A 21,625-nucleotide genomic window follows, 5' to 3' on the forward strand; every position below is an offset into this window, starting at 1 on the left:
CTTTCCACTTCATCTTGGTGAGCTTGGTAAGGAAAAGGGTGCTACCGCAAACTCTCATTCATAACGGAGATGCTTTGTGGATCATACTGGGATTTTGAACCAATCCAGTTGGCAAGATGGTGCATATGTAGCTAAGAGCAAGCTCAAAACACCTGCATAAGGTGTGGCCTTCCCCAAAAGAGCATCTCCGTTATAAGTGAGAATTTGCGGTAGACCCAGAGCGAGGCACGTGGCAGGGACATTCTCAACATCTATTGATGTGGCGTGCCAAGCACACTTTCTGCACCCCTGTGGGATTCAGGTTTTACTTGGCAGTTGGCGCCAAGAAGCTCCCTGGCCCCCAAGTACGTGTAGAGTGATGCCCCTCGGCCCCCCTTTTATGCAACCAAGAATTGGTGCAGGCCATTTTCCCTTGCACAAAACGGGGGTTTTGCATTGGACGGAAGTTGCATAAACTGGGGGGCTCACGGTTCTCCGCCGTACCCAGGACTGCCAGGTTGGCGACTGCTGGGAGCATTGCAATCTTTTTCCCTAACCCCCAATAGCTTCGAGGCCGGTCCATGACCTTTTAACACTTCATCTGTTGAGGTCCCGTTTGGGTGAGGATAGAATTGATTCGCGTCGTGTGAACGTGTTCGGACGAATCGGACGTTGAAAAAGGTGGTCTTGTTTTGGGTGTCGATGGTACTCAAGGTTAGCGTTTCGAGCCCATGAAACACCTGAAGACGGGTCGCAGAGATTGCAGATTTCCCAAAACATGCAAGTGCACAAAGTCCGGACTTCGAATAACCTGATCTCCGGGTCAAGGACAAGCACAATGATTCATGGTTGAGATTCCCGCCAACCTTTTATCCTCCGGGTAGGTGACAAATGAAACCTTGACATATCCTTGATCTTGACTATGTCAACGAACCCTCCTGGGAGGTAAGTTAACTCAAAACAAGATGTGCATTCGCCTAAAGCAGTTTACATGGTGGGTTTCGGTGTCGCGTATTTGAACCCCTCATAGATTTTGTCATATCGCCATTGCATTGTTGCTTACCCAAAGGATCCCCACGCCTTCATAACTCGTCCTCTGGTTCCTCCATCCCCATGTCCAAAGAGTTCTTACTCTGGCTTCCGACCCCATACAGAACGCACCGTGGTGTAGCCGTGGATCTTCGGGTTATTGAGCTCCTTCCTAAGCTGAGCGGCATAGAGGCCAGTCTCCGCCGGAGTCCACCCCATCACCGCGTGGAACGGGTAGTTCAGATAGCCTGTGTAACCACCCATTAGTTAAGCCCGGCATATCTCCAGCCACAACTTTACCATAAAACAGACTTACCTTCAAGATCACTCTCCGCATGAATCTTCCACCAAAGGCCCTTTTCGGCCAGGACCTTGTCCTTGTGCCAAACACCAAGAGGGATGTAGTAATCTTTGACTTCAATATCCACGAAGCCCGCCGCTTCCATACCCTTCTGCTGGAGATTCTCAGCGTAAACCTCGAATGTCCGTCCCATCTTCTTCCCTGCCGCATTCCAAACCCTCCCCCACTGGGCAATAGCGCTATCATCCTTCACTGTCTCATCGCCCCTGAATGTACTGTCGCAAACAAAGCTTTCAGTATAGCCACCGGGCTTACAGGTACGGTAAGCCTGGCGAAAGAGGGCGTCCCAATCCTCGATAATACCGAACATCATACGTATATGAATGAAGTCGAAAGTATTATCGGCCCAAGTCCATTCTCGGTTACAGTCGTCGATTTCGAACTTCACGTTGGGAGGAACCCAGGGAGGTTGGATGGGAGTAATATCGGTACCGATCACTTCGCTATCGGGGAACTCGTCGGCAAAGTCGCTAGAGAGAAAGGTTATCAGGCGAGGCATCAGCGGCGAAGCTTTGTAAAAACTCACATTGCCCACATGCCCGTTCCAGTTCCGATATCGACGACTTTCTGAACATTCTTTTTATCGAGAGGAGCATTGTGGAGCTTTCCATCGAGTACCACCGTGTACACATGATGACTTTATCTCATGAATTAGACTCGGATTGCCAAAGGGGAAGAGGTATGTGGTGATAGATTTACGCAATGTCTAACGCCTCCTTGTGGCGCTCATCGTTGGGCTCCCAGGATTCAGCATTGCCAATCTCGCCGTGATAGGTCCGTCCGTTAATATGGCGATACGCGAAAATGGACTCGGTCAGCGAGGCGGTGCTGGAAACAAATGATCCAAGGCTCGAAGCTGAATCATCATTGGGATCCTCTTGCGTGGACTGCTGTTGCCAATGCGAGGCGGGAAGAATACCGACTGCGGCTTGCTCCTCATTGCTGAGCAATGGCAGCTGCTGTGCAGGCTGGGCTGCCATGCTTGTGGTTTGGCGGGTGAAACAACGAGAGCGAGGCAAGCTAGATATTGAGAACAATACCCGAGAGATGACAGACGGCTGAGGGTTCAAGTTTGGTTGTGGGTTCGGGAGCAGGAGAGGTGACTGGACCAGATTTTAAACAGCGAGGGCGGGAGGGGTTTGGGACGGCCAAAGATCATGATGGCATTGTACAGTTTCTAGCGTTCCATTCACTGTGAACGATGCAGCGGTCAGCGCGAATTTCTAGGATGCCTTCCTGATGCGGCCCTAGGAGGACTTGGTGGATGTCAAAAAGAGACCGGACAGCGGACCAATTGACATGTGCCAGACACGCTTTCTGCACTCCTGCGGGATCCTGGTAGCGATGGCCCCTCCTGACTATGTATGCATCTTTCACCTTTGCCGTACCCAGGCGGTTTACGACTGCTGGAAGCATTGCAACCTTTCCCCTCAACCCCCAAGAGGTTCGAGGCCGGTCCACGACTTTTGGAGACTCCATCCGTGGAGGTGTGAAAACTGTGAAACCATCTGCTCGGGATTGACATCCTGTCGGGGGTAATGCCCAGTCGGGTACGGTAACCGCCATTCGGGGATGCGGGAATCACCTGAGTGGCAACTGCATACTGCATGGTAGGGGTTCTTGCCCCTGCAGGCTGCAGTAGCACCCCACCTAGGCAATACCGCGGAGCTAAAGCTTGTGAGATGGGACACGTCGCATTCTTTCCAGTGCCATGACTCCTCTGAAGGATAGCACAGCGCTGTCGGGCGAACATTGAGCGGGGACCATTCGCAGTCGTGAAGACGGGAGTAAGCCGTTACTCCGAAGCGGCGGAATGAGGTAGGTATGGGCCAAACATGAGATTGACTCGCGCCCTCAGAATGTCTTCAGGAGGATTGGTGGTTGGAGGTGGTCCTGTGTTTTGGGGGTGATGCCATCTGCAATCCAGGTTAGCGTCTCAATTCTTGAACAAGTGGGCGCGGTTAGCAGCTGCCTGGGGTTAGCAAGCTTGAGAGGGTTGAATTACGCTTTCAAAGGGAGAGACAAGATGTGAGGACACGACGGTTGATTGAGTGTGCTATGGATGGGAAGAAGGAGGAGGAAGACTGGCGGGAAGTCTGAAGGGCTAGAAGACTGGTGGGTGCGTGGCCCAGGGCAGGGTGGACTGGTCCAATGGTGTCATTTGGATATCGGGCTTGTCGAGTTTCGGAAAGAGATATAACCCTAACCCGATTGTCTCTTGAAAACCACGGGTGTCGAGAGGACAACCGCGCCGCGTGGAGCCCTATTTTTGGAAGGTTCTGAAACTGGACCTAGGAGGTTGAAAGTAAAGCACTCGGCTGCTGGGAAAATGGAAGTGAGAATTTAGGTTGATGGTGTGAAGAGGACCCAGTGATCGCCAAGAACGACAAGCTGAGCTGATGGGCGAGTGAGGTGATGGTGAGAACCACATCCCACGAAAACGAGAAAGACAAGGCGAACTAAGGATTGATTGGTCTTTTGGATAGATTGCAGGTTGAAGAGGAAGAAGGGGGAATACTCGTCGGTTAGGTGCACGCATTGGCCACCCTCTGGGGGCCAGCCATGTGGGGCCTCCCTTTGGGGGCCCGCTTACAGCCAGTCAACCGATTCTCATCGTCCCTTTGAGAGTTGGACTTTTTATATATAATGTGCAAGCTCTATAACGGTATAGAATCTGTATTCAACTATAATATTACTATTCTTTATTGTATTATATTGTGAATAATTTCATTCTGCTCGTTCCGTTGTGTTCGATCTTTTGTATATACTTTCATTATACTTGTATTTAACCCTGACGTTGTATCCTGTGTAGAGAAGGCTGCCTAGTATTTCATTGTAGGTTAGACTGCAATTGTAACCCAATTTATTACTTTACGATCTAAGGCTAATATTAAAGTTAGAAATAAAGGGAGGGTTATATATAAGAGTGTGGGGGAGTTGTTTAATATTAGTAAGGTTATTATTAAGAAGTATGTGATGTTTATTAGAGAGGGTAAGGCTTTACTAATTGGTATAGAAGTATATTGGTTTTTAGCTTTGATTGTAGACGAGGATAAGGCTCTTGATATTGTAGTTTAGATCGTTAACTGCGGCTACTTCCCCTTAAATAATACCTCCTTCGTTAAGTTAATTAATTAGTTACGAGTTTAACGGCTATACCCCCCCTTTATTAATTTTTATAGAGGGTAGCCTATAGAATACTATAAGAAGTATCTAGAATTCGAATTTAAAGCGGCTAGTTTTAAAGATGTGAAAAGAATAAATATTGAAGTTTGATTAGATTCCTTTAAAGATTGGTTAAAAGAGGTGAAGGTTATATATAATAGCTTTAATATTAAGGAGGAGAACGTTTGGAATATAGATGAGTTTCCCTTCTAGGTAGGGGAAATTAAAGGAATTATAAAAGTATAAGGGTAGATTTCCTTTATATTATTACTCCTTATATTAAATTATATAATAATAGGTATTATTTGTAAAGAACTGGGTATATACGAGAAAGGTTATATTTAACCCTAGTAATAAGGAAAATTTAATAGCTATCAATATTATATTGGCCGCGGCTAAAAGTATCCCTTTATTCCTAATATTTAAGGTATAGATTATAGTAAGGCTCTAACTTCGTTATTTATAATTAAGGTTGATTTTATTTAATTAGTTACGTTTATATTACTTTATTTATAGGTGTAAGGGAATATATAGGCCAATTACGAAGTTAATCTGGATATAGTTATTATTAATATATTAATTGGATATAATAATATTTATTATATATTATAATAAATTAAGCACTTTAATAAATACTCTTTTAAATTGTCCTCTTCCTTCGATAGCTATACTATCGATAATTGGTTCGGTTCATTATTTGATTGCCCGCTTCCCTTTAAAAGATTTGAACTTTTTGAAGGGGATAGAGTAACCGTTAATTTTACATTAATTATTAAACTGAAGGTATATCGGGTCTTTTTTATAAATGGATTTGAAGCGTACGAGAACCTATATATTCTATAGTATTGTAAGGCGTTCGATATTATCCCTTTTACTCTCCCATCTTATATTAATTATTTATCTTAACTATTTAATATAGGGGTATATTAAGCAGTTAAGAAGGTTTATCAGAAGGCTCTAGTAAACGATATTATTAGCGGGGCTATTAATATTAACCGTACAGTTTTCCTAAATAATTGGAAGAAGGTTAAAAAGGCGGGCTTTATTCGAAGTAATATATATAAGGAATAGGAGAAGATTAGTCTTTGGCCTTTTAAACTTAATATCCTTTTTAATAAGTTGTGTGAATTTGTTAGGGTACGGTAAGAACCCTTGTTTCTTAACCAATTTAAGGCTATAATTCTTCGTAAAGTTCTACGTACATTGGAATTACTAGCGATTTAATAATATATTAATAAGTATAATTTGCCTATTAGAAAGGTCTATAACGAAGCTAAAATTACTTTTAAAGTATCTATTAATATTTAAAAGTTGGTATATAATTAGTAAAAATGTTAAAAGCGCTATATCGAAGTAGAAGTTTAGAAGTAGAACCTTCGTAAATATATCTCTATTGGCGATAGAGCCTATATAAAGTAGGTTCTTAATACTAAAGTTATTATAAGAAGGGTAATTAATATAGAGGAAGAATTAAAGGAGATATAGTGAGTAAACCTTGCTTTTATTAAAAAGGTCGCCTTCGAAGATAACCTTAGCCTTAAGTAGTAATTAGTACGCAAATTTAAAGTTAAGAAGAAGGTTGGGCTTGATTTAGTTGATAAGGCTAATATTTTTAACGATTATAGCCGTATTCGTATTATTAAGTACGACCTAAAGTATAATATAGTATTGAAGCTTAAGGAGGGGTAGGACGAGGTTATTATTAATAATGTCCGGCGTACCCTCTTAATTAAGTAATAGAGTCTTAATTATTTATATTATATATTAGAAATGAGGTTTTAGAAGGCTTCCTAACCCAAATAGGATTTTAATATTTTCTTAGCTAGTATTGAAAATGAAGAGGATAAATTCTATCAGGTTATAGAAAAGGCTACTCTTCTTGGTTATAATAAAGATTTCGTACCTTTTAAGATATATAGTAAGAAGCGGGCTAGAAAGGTTCGTAGAGGAAGTACTTCGTCGGTTAAGTTCTCTTTTTAAGTAACGAAGGTATTGTCACAAGGCTAGCTTGTAACATTCTTACACTACACTAACTGCCTTATGTGCTATGCCTAGAGCTAATACTATAGCCCAGAGCTATATACGCATTGGCCACATATATAGCAGTTACGTACAGTTGTACGTATACGCGTATACGGACTAATCTAACCAAGGCTCCCGCCCATATAACTAATCCTCCACGCACACCTTTCTTTCCTCCCTTTTATATAACAACGCATATCTTACCTTACCTCCAATAATACCTCGCCCTATAATAGTTTATTATACCTTTCTATTACGCTACGTATATTCAAGGGAAAAATTAATTAGTTAATTAAACTTTTCAATAATTGCAAATTTCGTATTGTAACCCTTTAAAATTTAAACTCTTATCAATAGGATAAATATAAGATTTAACCCTAATACCTTTAAATCCGAATTAAGAATTAATTAATTAATTAATTAAGTATCTAATCCTTTCACCCCTCTCATTTCTAAAACGGTAATTTTAAGAAATTACCGCTATTACAATTAATTTAATAATTAATATTGGGCGTTCTAATTATTATAAATAATTTTATTACAATTATTATAATCGGAGCCTTCTAAATCTCTAACTCAATAAATTAAACGATTTATAATAATTTCGTAGAAGTATTTATAAACTTTAATAATAATCCTTTTACCGGCCTCCTTTCTATTACAATTATAAAGTATATATTCGCTTTTATAATTATCTCCGTTTTCCATAACGTAATTATCACCCTAAATTATTTAATTTATAATAATATTATTAAGGTCTGCGACTGCACTTGAAGAATGGAGGAAGAATTGGAAAATTGTTAACGGGAGGTCGCTAAATTTAATAACAGTTTAATTACTATAATTTTCTAATACAAATTTAAAATTAATGAATTATATAAAGAAATCGCGGCTTTAAAATAATCCTTACTGACTTTAAAATTAATACTAATATCGCTTTTTAAAAATAATATAAAAGGTATATTAAAGCTATTAATGATTTTTACAACTAATTTAAATAGGCTAATACTATTAATTTTACTTACAACCCAACCTAAATCCCCGCTCCCGTCCCTAATATCCCTAATAACAATTCTAATATATCGATTATAATTACTAATAACGGCCATCGGTCGGTATTATCCCGCTCGTACATCCCGCCATTTAATACTAAAAGCGATACCGCCTTAGAACGTACGGAGCGTTATTATACATAACGTATAAAAATTAAATTATATTAAATTAATAAAGTAATTTACTTTGCCGCCGAAATTAAATACTTTTCTTACACTGCGAAATCTTTAAAGCGTACGCCCTTTTCAACTATTAAAGCGGATTTGAATATAATTTTCGAATATTCTACCGATAATACTAAATAGAAACAAAAGACCACGATAAACGTTTTCGCTGAATTTAATACTAAATATAATAATACTAACTTTACTATTTATATTCGTCGCGAACTAAATGAATTAAAAATAATGAAAAATCTAAAACCTGGAAAATAATATTTACTATAATAATTTCGCCAACCCCTTCTATAAACCGAAAACTACCTCCTCTACTTCCGCTATAAATAAACCTATCAACCAAAGCGGTACCGCTATAGATATCAATAAAATATCTACTACCAATATTACCCTATATAGTATAATTTCTTAAGAAGTCTTCGATTACCGTATATAATTAAACGCCTTTACCCGCTATAATTATTAAAATTATTTTTTGGTTATATACCGTACTAATATTAATTTTAGGAAGGAAGTCCGCCCGTTCTATAATAGAAGCAGCGGTCGCGGAAGAAGCAAAAGCGGTAGAAGTGGCGGTAAAAGAGGCGGCGCCATTCCCTAATAAGGCTAATACAATTACGGCTAATAGTAGTATAATTAATACCGTCCGGCTAGAGGCTATTAAATTAACGCTATTAATATAGCCCTTATAATTATTTAAAATTATTAAAATATCCTAATCTCCGCTTATTAATCGGATTTCGTTAGCCTTATCCAAAGTAATAAGAACGGCGTCGTCAGCTAATAAGGAAATATATAGCCTCTAAATTAAATTGTAACTAAAAGTATAGATGCATAAATTTAGGAGGAGAGAAAGGGAATATCCCTATACAATTAAATATAATCGAAATATATAAATCTTCTATAAATAACCGTTATAAATACCCTAATTTATTAAATTTCTCTATCTATTTATTTAACGGATCATATAAATTATACTATTCTACTCTAATTAATAATAACTATGTTACTTTTAACTTTATTAATAAATATTTCATTTACTATTATTAATTTCCCTATTACAAGCTAAAAATGGTAAAAAATCTTCCACCTCGCCGATAAAAGCCCAACTAAAAATAACATTACCTACTTTTTTAAATTAATAATATAAGTAAAACCTTATTACAAAGTTCTTAATCTATTAACTTATAACTTAATAAAAAATAATTTAATTACTTTTAATTACTTTTAATTCGTTTATTACGTCGTAAATATTTTTTGAATTTTATAATTCTCTATAATCTACTCTAATATATAAAATAAAAGGCTATTTCCTAAAAGGCACCCTTCAATATATACGCTGTACCCCTTTAAAATTTAAAAGTAATTATACTATTCCCTTATTTAACGTACCGGGTACCTACCTAATTCCCGTCTATAAGAAGGCTTCCTATAAAAAGGTCCTAGACGAAAGGGAATTTACTCTCGAAAGAAAACCCAAATTCAATTACACGTACGGTCCCTAAATTAATATCGTATACTATATTTCCATTTTCGTAATTATGAAGAGAGCCGCTTACTAAAAATTTAATTACTTTAAACACTAGGTAATTAATTCATTAAATATTATACCTATCGGCAAACTTTAAGACTTTTAACTATACCTAACTCTATAACCCCTTATATTTCCCTAATTCCTTGCATTTTTCTAGCTCCTTACTAGGTAATTAAAAGTATCTATATTAATAATACTAACTACTATATACTAATCTGCATTTATAATATACCCTGTAATCCTATTAACCCTAATAATATTAAAGAACTATTAATAATAATTTTTAATTAACTAACTAAAAATCATAAACTATAAATAATTTATACAATAAGGGCCCATATAATGAAAAATATTAAAAAGATAAAAGAAGAAAACGAAGTAAAAGAAGAAAGAGGCGTCCTAAATCCTAATTATATTAGTAATAGTTTAACTAAAGAAATAATAGCGGGAGTACTAGTAAGTAAAGGAAAAAAATATACATATTTATTTAATAATAATTTTTATAAATAAATTAATAGTTTAGTAGGGGAAAGAAACGACGAAACCCTTTATACTGTACAGGTCGTTAATTTAATACCATTTTTAAAGATAGAAGAAGATTTCCCAGAATATAAAATTATTATTAACAATTACTTCGTAACGAAGAATATATCCTTAAATAAAATTATATCCGAAGACGTAATAAAATTCTACGAAAAACCCGATAAACTATTAAAAACTAATAAATAAATTAAAATAAAACTCCCCTCTCAACATTAATATTATATTAAAACGTTTAAATAACAGAGTATTAAAATACTACCCCTAATATACTCTTATAATTTCAAAATCGAATTCCGCCCTAAAACTACCCTACTAGCGGCTTGAGGCTACCAATTTAACCCCGACGAATTAAATATTATTAAGAAATAAATTAATGATAACTTAACCAAAAAATCTATTCGACCGTCCTAATCCAAGGCCTCCTCCCTAATCCTACTCGTAAAAAAGCTAGAAGGCAATATCTATACTTACATTAATTATAAAAGTATTAATAATATAATTCTAAAATCCTATTACTTATTACCACTAATTCAAGAAACCCTCGATACTATCTACGAAATTAAATGTTTTATTAAATTTAATATTATTACGGCTTTTAACCGTATTCGTATTAAATCAAACTATAAATAATTAACTATTTTTATTATATAATTTGGTTTATTCGAATTTTTAATCGTACTATTTAATTTATAGGGCGCGTTAAATACTTTCCAGAATTATAATAATAATATCCTCTACAATATCCTTAATATTTATACGACTGTATACTTCGATAACGTTCTTATCTACTCTAACAACGTCTAAAATTAGAAACGTTATATTAATAATATTCTTAACTGCTTAACTAAAGTGGGCCTTGATATTAATATTAATAAATACGAATTCTATACTATATGTACAAAGTATTTAAATTTAAGTATTACTCTGGGAAGTATTGAAATAGACCTAAAAAAGGTTAAAGCCGTTATTAACTAAACGGCCCTAAAATCTAAACAATACCTATAATCCTTTTTAAGATTTACTAATTTCTACTAACGTTTTATACGAAATTTCTCAATAATAGCGACCCTATTATATAAATTCACTAAAAAAACGCCGCCTAAATTTAGATTAATACTTATTAATAAATTTTCAAAGCGCTAAAAGAAGCTTTTACAAAAGGCTCTGTATTAAAAATCTATAAGTAGACTAAAAAGATAATAATTAAAATGGACGCGTCCAATTAAATTATAGGTAATACCCTATCTTAATACAGGAATAATAATATATTATACCTAATATTTTACTTCTCAATAAAATAAATAATTCGAAAATGTAATTATAATATTTATTATCAGGAATTCCTCGCTATTATTAAAATATTAAAGAATTAGAGGCTAAAATTTAAAAGCGCCCAATAACATTTTAATATCCTAACAGATTATAAAAATTGATAAATATTTACAACTAATAAATATTTTACCTAACGCTATATATGATAATTTTAATTCCTATCCTAATTTAACTTCCTAATTAAATATATACCGGGTTCGAAGAACCTCTACCCAAACGTATTAAATTAGAAACCAAACAACCGTCCTAACAATATAAAAAATAATAAATTTATAGCTAAAAATCGCCCGCTTCGAAACCCCTCGTAATTCGAAAACGGCTATTTCTCTAAAGAAGACCCCGCTACTAATTTCTTACTCTACTTACTAAATATAAAAAGTTTTAATAATAAATTTACTAACGATTTAATCCGTATTAATTATAAAATATCCATCTTTTTATAAAAATTCGTCTTCTATTTTATAAATAAAACGTAGCGCTAATAGCTACCGATTATTAAAAAGGTTTTCTACTATATTTTCTCCGAGTACTACGCTATAAATAGCATAATAAAATTATATAATAAAGTAATTATCGACCCTTATAATAAGGAATTCCAATTTTAACTAATTAATCGCTAATATAATTCTCCCAATACGGGCTACCCTAACCGTAATATTATATAAGAATTCTTATAACGTAAGTTTTACTAAAAAGGGATATATAATGATGTAAGGATTTTTTATAAAAGTTACCTCCCCTATATAAAAACAAAATTAATTAAACGGAGTTTAACCGGGTATTTTAAACCTGTAATTATTTCCCTAATGTTGTAACGAAATGTATCTATCGATTATATTACCCTATTACTAAAAAATACCTATTTGAACTAAACCTTTAAATATATTACTATTGTTACCGACCGCTTAATTAAAACATAGTACGATATACTTATAATAACTTTAAAAGCGGAGGAATTTATAAATTGCTTTATTAACTGTATTTAATCAATCTATAGCCTATTAAATAATATTCTCTTTAATAAAGGTACTTCATTTATATCGTATTTCTAATTTACCCTTTATAAAAAAATATTTATTATTCGTAAATTAATTTTTATTTTTTAACCCCAAATTAATACCCAAATGAAATATATTAATAGAGAAATAAAATAATTCCTACAAGTTTATATTAATTAGGTATAAATAAATTAGGCGAAATAATTACTAATTGCAAAATTTATTGAAAATAATACTATATCGTCGTCGACGGGCATTTCCCCCTTTTTTGCTAATTACGGCTACTATTTATAAATAAGTACTAAACTTTATACCGTGCTACCCCTCGATCTTTCTCTAACCTAATTAAAAGAATATTATAAAATTACCTAATTAGCGAACCGTTTCTAAAAGATTTAGGACTTCGTAATATAATAAACCTAATAGATATAGGAATGATATGAAAATAATGCTAATAAAAAACGTATCGATTCCCCTAAATACTACTCTGGCAATATAATCCTACTTAATATAATAAACCTAATTAACGGCCGACCGTACATAAAATTTTATTTATAATAGGAGGGCCCCTTCTATATTACCCGGGTGGAGAATTATATAGTATATTTCGCGCTCCTAATTAATATAAAATACTTACTAATTTTCTATATCTCTATAATACAACTATAAATTAGTGAAAACTTACTTGGCTAAAATATATTATCTAACGTAAAAGTAAATAACGGTCGTATAATAATTAAAATAGATAATTATGAAGAATAAACAGAATAAAATTTTAAAAAGTTTATTAATTACGCCTAATTTAATGGTAATTATTACTAGTATTACTGCTTTAAATGGAAAGGTAATAACTAGCCGACTTAGGAACCTAAAAACTACGTCATCGACTATAAAGAAATACTCCGGCGTTTCTATAACGAATTTTCCAATAAACCTATATTATTAAACGTTAAAATTATATTTATTAGATAAATTTTAACCCTAATTATTATTCTGATATTAACGACCGCTCTAATACTGTCGACTACTCTAATACTGTCTACTACCCTAATACTAATTACCGCTCTAATACCCCCGGTACCCCCGAAACGCCGGTCTACCTATATTGCCTAATAATAGACCGCCGCCGTTATCGACGTTATAAAGCCGCTACCTGACACAATTATAATTATAATAATACCTACGACCAAACTTACAGTATATAAGGAACGGGGATTAGAAGTAGCGTTTATAAAGATAGTATAACGGTTAATAGATATTTAAATTAATTGAATACTAAAGACGGAATTTATAAATTATAATAGGTTGCTAGAAGACGAGGAGTTAGAGAATTACAAGAAGAGTTTAAAATAAATAATTTAGAATATTACTTTATATATATATAGACTCGAAGCTACTAAAGCTTCTTTTAAGGGCGGAGAGTATTATAGGGCTAGCCTATAATATTCTTAAACTATACTAATTGCTTTATATACTATACCTAAAGCTAGTACTATGGCCCAAAGCTATGCACGCACTGGCCACATGCACAGCAGTCACATATAATTACACGTATACGTATATACAGACTGGTCTGACCAGGGCTCCCGCCCATATAGCCAATCCTCTACGCACACCTTCCTTTCCTCCCCTTTGCACAACAACGCATATCTTACCCTACCCCCAACAATATCTCGCCCCGTGATAGGTATAAATATACTTAGTAAATTCCTAGCTATACTATGGTACGCCTATTTAGTAGGTATATTAATAGTACGAACTAGGCTATCATTTGGATTATTTGTATTAATACTATACATTCTTAGAAAGAAGTTTAAGAAGGAGAAGAAGAAGGCTGTCGATATAAATTCTAACGAGGAAGAGGTTACTATAGTAATTATAATAGTAGTAGGTAAGAAGTTAGAAGTGCCCATAAGCCGTATAAGGGTGATAATTACTATAAACGACGATTTTAGCGACGATGGGAGTTTATAAGGGGAGGAGGAGGAAGAAGAGGAGTTGGATATTATATTATAAGTACGGGCTACAAAGCCTTCATAATACTATAATAACATATCATGATAATTTGATCATAAAAGAAATATACTGCTAAATGCGCGCAATTGAGACGAATAATTTAAATCTTCTACCATCTTTTTTGCTTGTATTTTGTTAGAGAAACGGATTATTAAAGATTCTGACCGTTACAGAACTTGCACATTACATATAAAAAATCCGACTCTCAAAAGGACGATGAGAGTCGGTTGGCTAGCTGTAAGCGAGACCCCCAGAGGGTGGACTCTATACCTAACCGACGAGTATCCCGCAGAGACTGGAATAAACTTAGCATTTGCGATAGCGGTGGGTGACGACCGCTCACCACGCGACGAGGAAGGCGGGGTACGGCACGGCCCGAGTGCCTGCCCCTCGGCCGTCTTCCGGCCCTGCCTCCGCCTCCGCCTCCACAGGTGCAGCCATCCGATGAACAATCAAACGCTCGCTAGTAAAAAGAAAAAGTAGAAAAAAGACAACACGCAAAGACGCTCGCTCTAGTTTCTCCTGTGCATTCCGCGCATGTATGTCCCAAGTTCCTAGTGTGTTTATCCATCATGATAAAGAGTGGAGTCAAGACATCTGTCCAGAGGATGGACATATCCCTTTACAGCACGTCCCTCTCTCCCTACGGCTTCCGACCATATACCACACGCAGCCAGAAATAGCTGTGGATATTGGTATCAGCCCACTCTTTCTTGACATGGGCACAATATGCCGCAGTCTCCTGCGAAGTCCAACCCAACAAAACGTTACAGAGGTAGTTGAGGTAGCCTGTAAGCACGGATTAGTACAAGCAATCCAACTGCAAATTGTAAAGGGCCAAACAGAGGCCGATAATGGAACTTACCCTCAAGGTCTGATTCGGCAGCCATCTTCCACCATAGGCCAATTTCGGCCAACCTTTTATCTTCTGGCCAGGTGCCCACGGGAATCTTGATATCATTGACTGTAATGTCAACAAACCCCGCCTCCTCCATGGCCTTCTTCTGAAGATCATCCTCTATAACCCTAAACGTTCTTCCCAACTTTTTACCGCCCTCCCAAAAGATATTATGCCACTGCTCCAGAGCGCTCCCCTTTTTGACTGTTCCATCATCACTATGGAAATAGGTACTAGTAACCAGACTCTCGACATATCCACCCGGCCTAGCACAGCGGAAAGCGTTGCGGAAAACATTAGACCAATCGGACACAACGCCAATCAGCAAACGAAGATGGATAAAATCGAAGGAGTCCTCATTCCAAGTCCATTCTCGGTTGCAATCATCGAGCTCGAACTTGACGTTTGGAGGAATCCAGAAAGGCTGAATGGGGGACACGTCGGTTCCGATCACTTCGGCGTTGGGGAATTCATCGGCAAAGTCACTGTATTTCAGCAATCAATTATTAGTCTTCAAAGTATACGGCATGTAAGAGACAGCATAATGACTTACATTGCCCAAATACCGGTACCTGTTCCTATGTCAAGCACCTTATGGATCTTCTGCTTTTCGAGCGGCGAGAGGAAAAGCTTGTCCCCGAGGGAAAGCATGAAAGTGTGGTGCATGATGTCCATAGAATCAACGTGACGCTGGTCGTTAGGCTCCCATGATTCCGCATTACCAATATCGCCATGGTAAGTTCTTCCGTGGACGGTCCGGTACTCGAAAATGCTCGAAGTGAGGGAGGCTGTGGTGGAGGCAACGGATCCAATAGTGGAGGCACCATCGTCGTCTACTTGCTCAATCTAGACAGAAGGAATGCGCATCAGTTGATACTCATTGAACAACGTGGCTGGCGAAGACGTAGAGATTACCGGTTGCTCTGTCCAGTGGGCGCCTGGTAGGATACCAGCTTCCCTTGATTCTTCGGCGCTGAGCGCCACAATCGCAGGTGGTGCCGGATTTGGTTCAGGGGAAGCTGCTTTACCCCCGGGACTATTGGGGCTCTTGGGGCTCTCGGGGCCCTTGGGGCTCTGGGGACCTTGGGAGCTCGACATCTTTGCGACTGTGCTTGGTGGACAGAAGAGGAGAGGAGCGCAGGTTTGAGGTATGGGCTTGGGAAGCGACAAGTGTGCCGTTGGGTGAGCCTTTAACCAGGAATTTCGGGAGGCGTATCGTACGTCGAGGACCAAACCGTACAATTTCCCGGCAATGTCCACTGTGAAAAGTGCAGAGAGATCCTCGGAGGTGAAACCGAGTCGGGGACGGTAACCGTCATTGAGTGAGCATCGCCAATGGGAACCCACCGTGTCTGACGCCTGCATGGACTATAGGGTCCGTTCCCTTGCAGCAGCGCATGCTGCCGGTGACATCCTTTTGGCTCGGTTTGTTGTCACTGGCTTGACTGGCGGCGACTGGGTACACCTGAGAATGGTACTGGCCGCGTACACGGTGTCGAACAGAGCGGTTGAGACGTTACCCCGCAGTGACCGAGGTCGTGGTTCGATAGAGCTCCCAAAAATCCAGGTCCAAGCCAATCGGAGACTTGTAAAATGCGACGGGTCAACTTGAGCGTGGGCTTGCCGTCGTTCCGGCAGTGGGAGCGAGCAGAAGCCTATCCACGCCATGTCTTGTCATGGACACGGCAAGTTGACAAGCGGGAGACCTCAAGACTGGGAACATCGGTCCCGTCTTCGTTAGCAATCAGCATCTGTTTGAAAAGGGGGACCAAACTCACAAACACTAGAACCTCATGAACCAGCATACCCCACGGCTTCATCGGCTTTCAGTCATGGAATGGGTTTGAGCGGAAGGGATGCAGGCCTGGCTCGGCTGGGTGCAGTCGAATGTTGACCCCGCCAAGGGTCCTCCAATCACTACTCAAACCTCAGCTATAGTACGCAGCCATAGCTTCGACGACGGGGAACGACCAAAAGAATCCAGTCGATCTCGCGGGTGAACACGCCCAAAGTTTGAAGAAGGACATCGGAAGTGATCGCCAGGAACAACATGCTGGTGGAGGATGGAGAGAAAGAAAGCGTCTCCACGGGTTGACGCGGGCCGCTCCGTACTGGGAAGGGGGGGGTTTAGCGAACAGTCAGAAACTAGTTTGAAATTTTCGAACTGTAATTAAACAGTTGGTTTTGGAACAAACGTTTACGAAGTGTTGACCAACGGTTGGCCCAACCAAATGCATTTTCAAACGGTTAATATAAATAAACGTTTGGGTATAAGTTAACGTTGCCGGTATTGCAACCCCGGCCTAGTCGCAAAGTTGAAAAACTTCAAATTTGCAAAAGGGAAAGAATGACGGCTACTACTACCATCTTCCACCTGGGCTACTATAAGGCCAACCTTTGAGAAAAAAACTTTGCACTTCTTCCTTTTCCTCTTTCCAACCAAAAACCTCACAGTCATTCATTCACCTAAGGAGCCAGGGAGCCAGGGAGCCGGGCAACCAACTACCAAAGCATAGAATTCGTCTTCTAAGTGGAAGAGTTGTAGCCAAGTGGCATTTGCAAACTCAATGCTTTGGTAGTTGGTTATTCGGTTTTTTCTCTCCCTCTCTCTCTCTCCCCCCCCCCTCTCTCTCTCTCTCTCTCTCTCTCTCTCTCTCTCTCTCTTTCTTAGGCTGGAAGAGGTACCAAGAAACCAAATGCATCAATCGACTATAGCCGTGACCGTGACCGTGATCATGACTGTGACTGTGACTATAATTATAACCGTGATCGTGACCGTGACCGTAACCGTACCTAAATGTTCATTAAATATTTAATAAATAATTAATATGCTATAAACGTTCAATAATCCTAACGTTTAGTAGGGTTCTAACGCTTAAGGGCATGATCCGTTTGCTTTTTTTAGGGGTGCTCACCCGGGTGAGCACGTCGGTGAGCATCGTAGTCTCATATTTTCTGGACAGGAATATATTTTTTCTCACCCATTCTCACCCAATGTACGTCTTATTTACCCAGTATATATAAAATTCTCACTTTTTGACCTTCTATCTAACTAGAGCGTAAAGCTACTTATTTACCCGGTTATCGCGCTAGAGGGTTATTTAATACTTTATAAATTATATAATTTTAAAAATTTTAATACTAAGAATTGCCACCCCCTTTTGGAGCTTAGTCTACCCCCTTTTAAAACCCAGTATATATAGCAGTGCCAGCATCCTTGATATTAGATTTGCAATATTGAACTACCCCTAGAAATACTTTAACCCGATACAATATAGCGCCGTACTTATAAAGTGCGGGTATATATAATTTTATTTCTAATTATTATAATAGCGAGGACATAATTTAGTCCCGAACTTATTATAAATTTAGACCCCTTAAAAGGGAAATTTGTTATTAGAAACCTATTATATAAGTATTAGGGTAAATTATAATTAGTAATCTGTATACGGGCAAATACTTTTTTTACGTTAGTAATATAGTTAGAATATAATATTAGATTGCGTATAGGAAAGAAGATATAGGTAGATAAAAAACTCCTACTTTTCTTAATAATTATTTTCTAGGGTACGATTTATTGGATATCGGGGTTTATTACTAATTAAAGTACTACTATAATTTATAAATTAGTTTTAAAGTTTTATATAACTATAATAACTTCTATTTATTATATAAAAGGACTTTTTATTAAGTATTCAAAGTTTATATAAGACTTGCCTAATTAAAAGTTAAATTTCCCCCCCTATATATTCCGGCTAAAATAGAAACGAACTTTAAAGCGTATTTATATTTCGAAAGTATATTAAGTACCTTCAATAATTCCTACTATTTTATTAGGGTAGGCGCTGACGAATAATTTATATAGAAAACCTGTAAGGGAGGAGTTTTAATAAATATAATAACTATATATGATTTTAATAGCCGTATTACGTATATTTTACCCAGGTACGAGGGTTTTACTTATAACGGTCGAATTTTTAGTATATTATTATTACGCGGGTTTACGATTTTACCGAATTGCTTTTATTTAGCCGACTGTGGGTATAATTATTTGTATAGATTATTCGTTCTATTTCGAAGCGTATAATATTATTTATAAGAGTCGAGGAGGGTAGAAGTTAAACTGGTAATATATAAAGAATTATATAATTTAAAATATAATTAATTTTGGGTTATTATCGAGAGGGTAATTAGTTGGTTGAAAGTAATATTTAGAATTTATACTTCAAGGCCTATCTTCCTTATTAAAATTCAAATTTAAATTATTTCTACTATTACAGGGTTGCTAAATTTTATAATAGAATATAGTAATATTATTTTTGAGGACGAGGAGGATATCGACGAATTTTTGCTGAAGGAGGGGGAGGGCGAAGGAAATTAAGAATTATAGGTTAGATTCTACTTTAATAAATTGAAGATGCGCGGCCGGGAGAAGGGTGCAATATATAAATACTATAAAAAGATTATGAAGTAAATATAAAAGGCTTATTATACGTATTTAAGAAACGAAATAGAGACGGAGAGAGGCGATCGAGGGTTGTATAGAGTAGAGAGGAAGGGAGAGGAGGGTAGAGGGGAGAGGAGGTGAAAGGAGGGGAGAGGAGGAGAGAGGAGGGTATAAAGGAGAGGGGTGTATAGGGTACGCAATTTGTAATAAAATTCTAGAAATATCGAAAAAACAGTTAAAAAGGTATCCTACTACGATTATTATCGATATTATTATGAATATTATTATTAATTTATATATTAAAATAAATAAAAGATAGTTAACAGGTCTAAAATCGAATACTTCATTAGAATTCGAATAAGGGGTATTTAAAGGAGTATTTATATAAGATATATTATACTAAGGTATTAGCTCCCGCTAGCCCGCCCCTATTAAGAATCCTACTCTAATATATTACTACCTTTATTTCAAAACTTTTATTGATAATAATATAAAATTACTAGTATTTATAGTTTATTGAGGCGATTATAATATTCTTTTTATGTTAAAATTCGAACGAGTATAGATTTTATTATATTATAGTAAAAATTGTGAAAAAAAACGAGAGTAGGGTAAGCGGGATAGCCCGCGCGCTAATTTTGCTAGTTAGGAGAAACGAAGGGCAATTAATTTTAATATGTTAAATAATCGGTTGAAATATAGCGATTTTTAGGGTATTTACAAAAGGTATAGATTTTACTCCTAAATTTTCCAAATTATTAATCCACTTCTAACTCTTCTTCGATTTTATTAAAGTATTACTTCCTCCTCTTTAATTTTAAATAATAAAATCGCTTAACCTTCCTTTTAAATTCCTCCTACCTCTCTTAAACTTCTTTTACAATATCGTTAAATACGACCGAATTTTAATTTTTGTTAAAGATTTCTATCGCCTTCACAAACTATTTCGAACCGCTATTAAGTAATCTAATAATTGCAGCGAACGTAAATATACCTTCGAATATAATTTTGCTATAAGATAGTTTCTTTTTCTTCTTTAGGTTAATATTAAAAAAAATTAACGATTTCTTCTATATATTATGCGCGTAGGCGGGGACGTGTAAGCCCTCTTTATTATTATTTTCCTCTTCGTTTTTAATTTATACGGCCGCCTCCTCTTCGAATTATATTATTATTTCCTCTTCGTCCCCTTTAAATATAGCGGGGTCGATTAATAAATTAAATAGGGTAACCGTATTCAAACCCGTAGTATTATAATTACCTTCGAAAATACGTTTTATAAAATTGAAATAAGGAAGGATGCTATACCTAAATTAAATAATCTTAGGATATTCCTATAATTTTCCTTTATTAATAAATCCCCTATAAAAATAATATTGAATAATATTAACTACGATTATATTATCCTAAATATCATTTAGCGTAATAATCGTACCCGTTACTTTATTACGCCCGAATTCCAATTACGAACGGATAAATTCTTAAAGCCGCTACTTTACTTTACAAATTCTATACTTATTACGTAATTACTTAATAATAAAAGTAATACCTTTAATAGCGAATTAACGTATAATTTATTAATATATAGTTTCTTTAAAGTTATTCTGCTCGATAGCGCTACTTATAACGGTTTAAACGAGAATTTCGAGGGTAATTTTTTTTAAGCTGGTAATTATTGAATTTTTAATATATTAACTTTACCTTTCTTAGGAGGAGGTTTGCGTTAAATAGAAGGTAGTCTAATTTGGCTAGTAGTTTAGCTAATACTAGTAATATTAAATTAAGTAAAGGATTAGGACTAGGAGGTACTGGAAGTATATATAATCGACTTTTGAGAGTCTATATCGATTGGGCAGTTAATAAGACAGTCTAATAAAGAAAAAAGATAATCGGAATCAAATAGTTATATCGATATTTATTAACCGTTTTATACGATTTAGCGATATTGAAAATTTCCCCCTTTTTGCTACAGCCGACAGACAATCTAGATTTATCACTAAAATAATATCGGCAAAGGTTATTAATTATATAAAAGTATATATTGAATAACTTTATCGATTATAGTAATTGAT

General features: G+C 36.4%; 2 protein-coding genes across 2 annotated transcripts; both read right to left on the reverse strand.

Annotated features, from left to right (window-relative positions):
- Positions 1 to 933: 933 nt before the first annotated feature.
- B0H65DRAFT_283985 (S-adenosyl-L-methionine-dependent methyltransferase) lies at positions 934 to 2,492 on the reverse strand. The gene is made up of 4 exons (XM_062822918.1): positions 2,069 to 2,492; positions 1,896 to 2,006; positions 1,325 to 1,839; positions 934 to 1,256 (listed from the first exon to the last, which is right to left on the reverse strand). Exons 1-4 carry the CDS (start codon positions 2,347 to 2,349, stop codon positions 1,108 to 1,110), a joined length of 1,056 nt encoding a protein of 351 aa, XP_062678262.1. The 5' UTR covers positions 2,350 to 2,492; the 3' UTR covers positions 934 to 1,107.
- A 12,359-nt stretch (positions 2,493 to 14,851) lies between these two features.
- Positions 14,852 to 16,204, reverse strand: B0H65DRAFT_434006 (S-adenosyl-L-methionine-dependent methyltransferase; the record flags this gene model as incomplete). The annotated part of the gene is made up of 4 exons (XM_062825103.1): positions 14,852 to 14,997; positions 15,074 to 15,591; positions 15,660 to 15,952; positions 16,022 to 16,204. 4 exons carry the CDS (start codon positions 16,202 to 16,204, stop codon positions 14,852 to 14,854), a joined length of 1,140 nt encoding a protein of 379 aa, XP_062678263.1.
- Between the last annotated feature and the right edge of the window lie 5,421 nt (positions 16,205 to 21,625).

The sequence above is a fragment of the Neurospora tetraspora genome (genome assembly GCF_033439725.1).
Source record: "Neurospora tetraspora strain CBS 560.94 chromosome Unknown B0H65scaffold_7, whole genome shotgun sequence".
Taxonomy (NCBI): domain Eukaryota; kingdom Fungi; phylum Ascomycota; class Sordariomycetes; order Sordariales; family Sordariaceae; genus Neurospora; species Neurospora tetraspora.

Excerpts from the sequence above, each read along its gene's own strand:
- B0H65DRAFT_283985 (XM_062822918.1), bottom strand. The coding sequence starts at position 2,349 with ATGGCAGCCCAGCCTGCACAGCAGCTGCCATTGCTCAGCAATGAGGAG. Across the intron at positions 1,840-1,895 it reads GGAACGGGCATGTGGGCAAT|CGACTTTGCCGACGAGTTCC; the intron begins GTGAGTTTTTAC and ends CTTTCTCTCTAG. Across the intron at positions 1,257-1,324 it reads TGCGGAGAGTGATCTTGAAG|GCTATCTGAACTACCCGTTC; the intron begins GTAAGTCTGTTT and ends GTGGTTACACAG.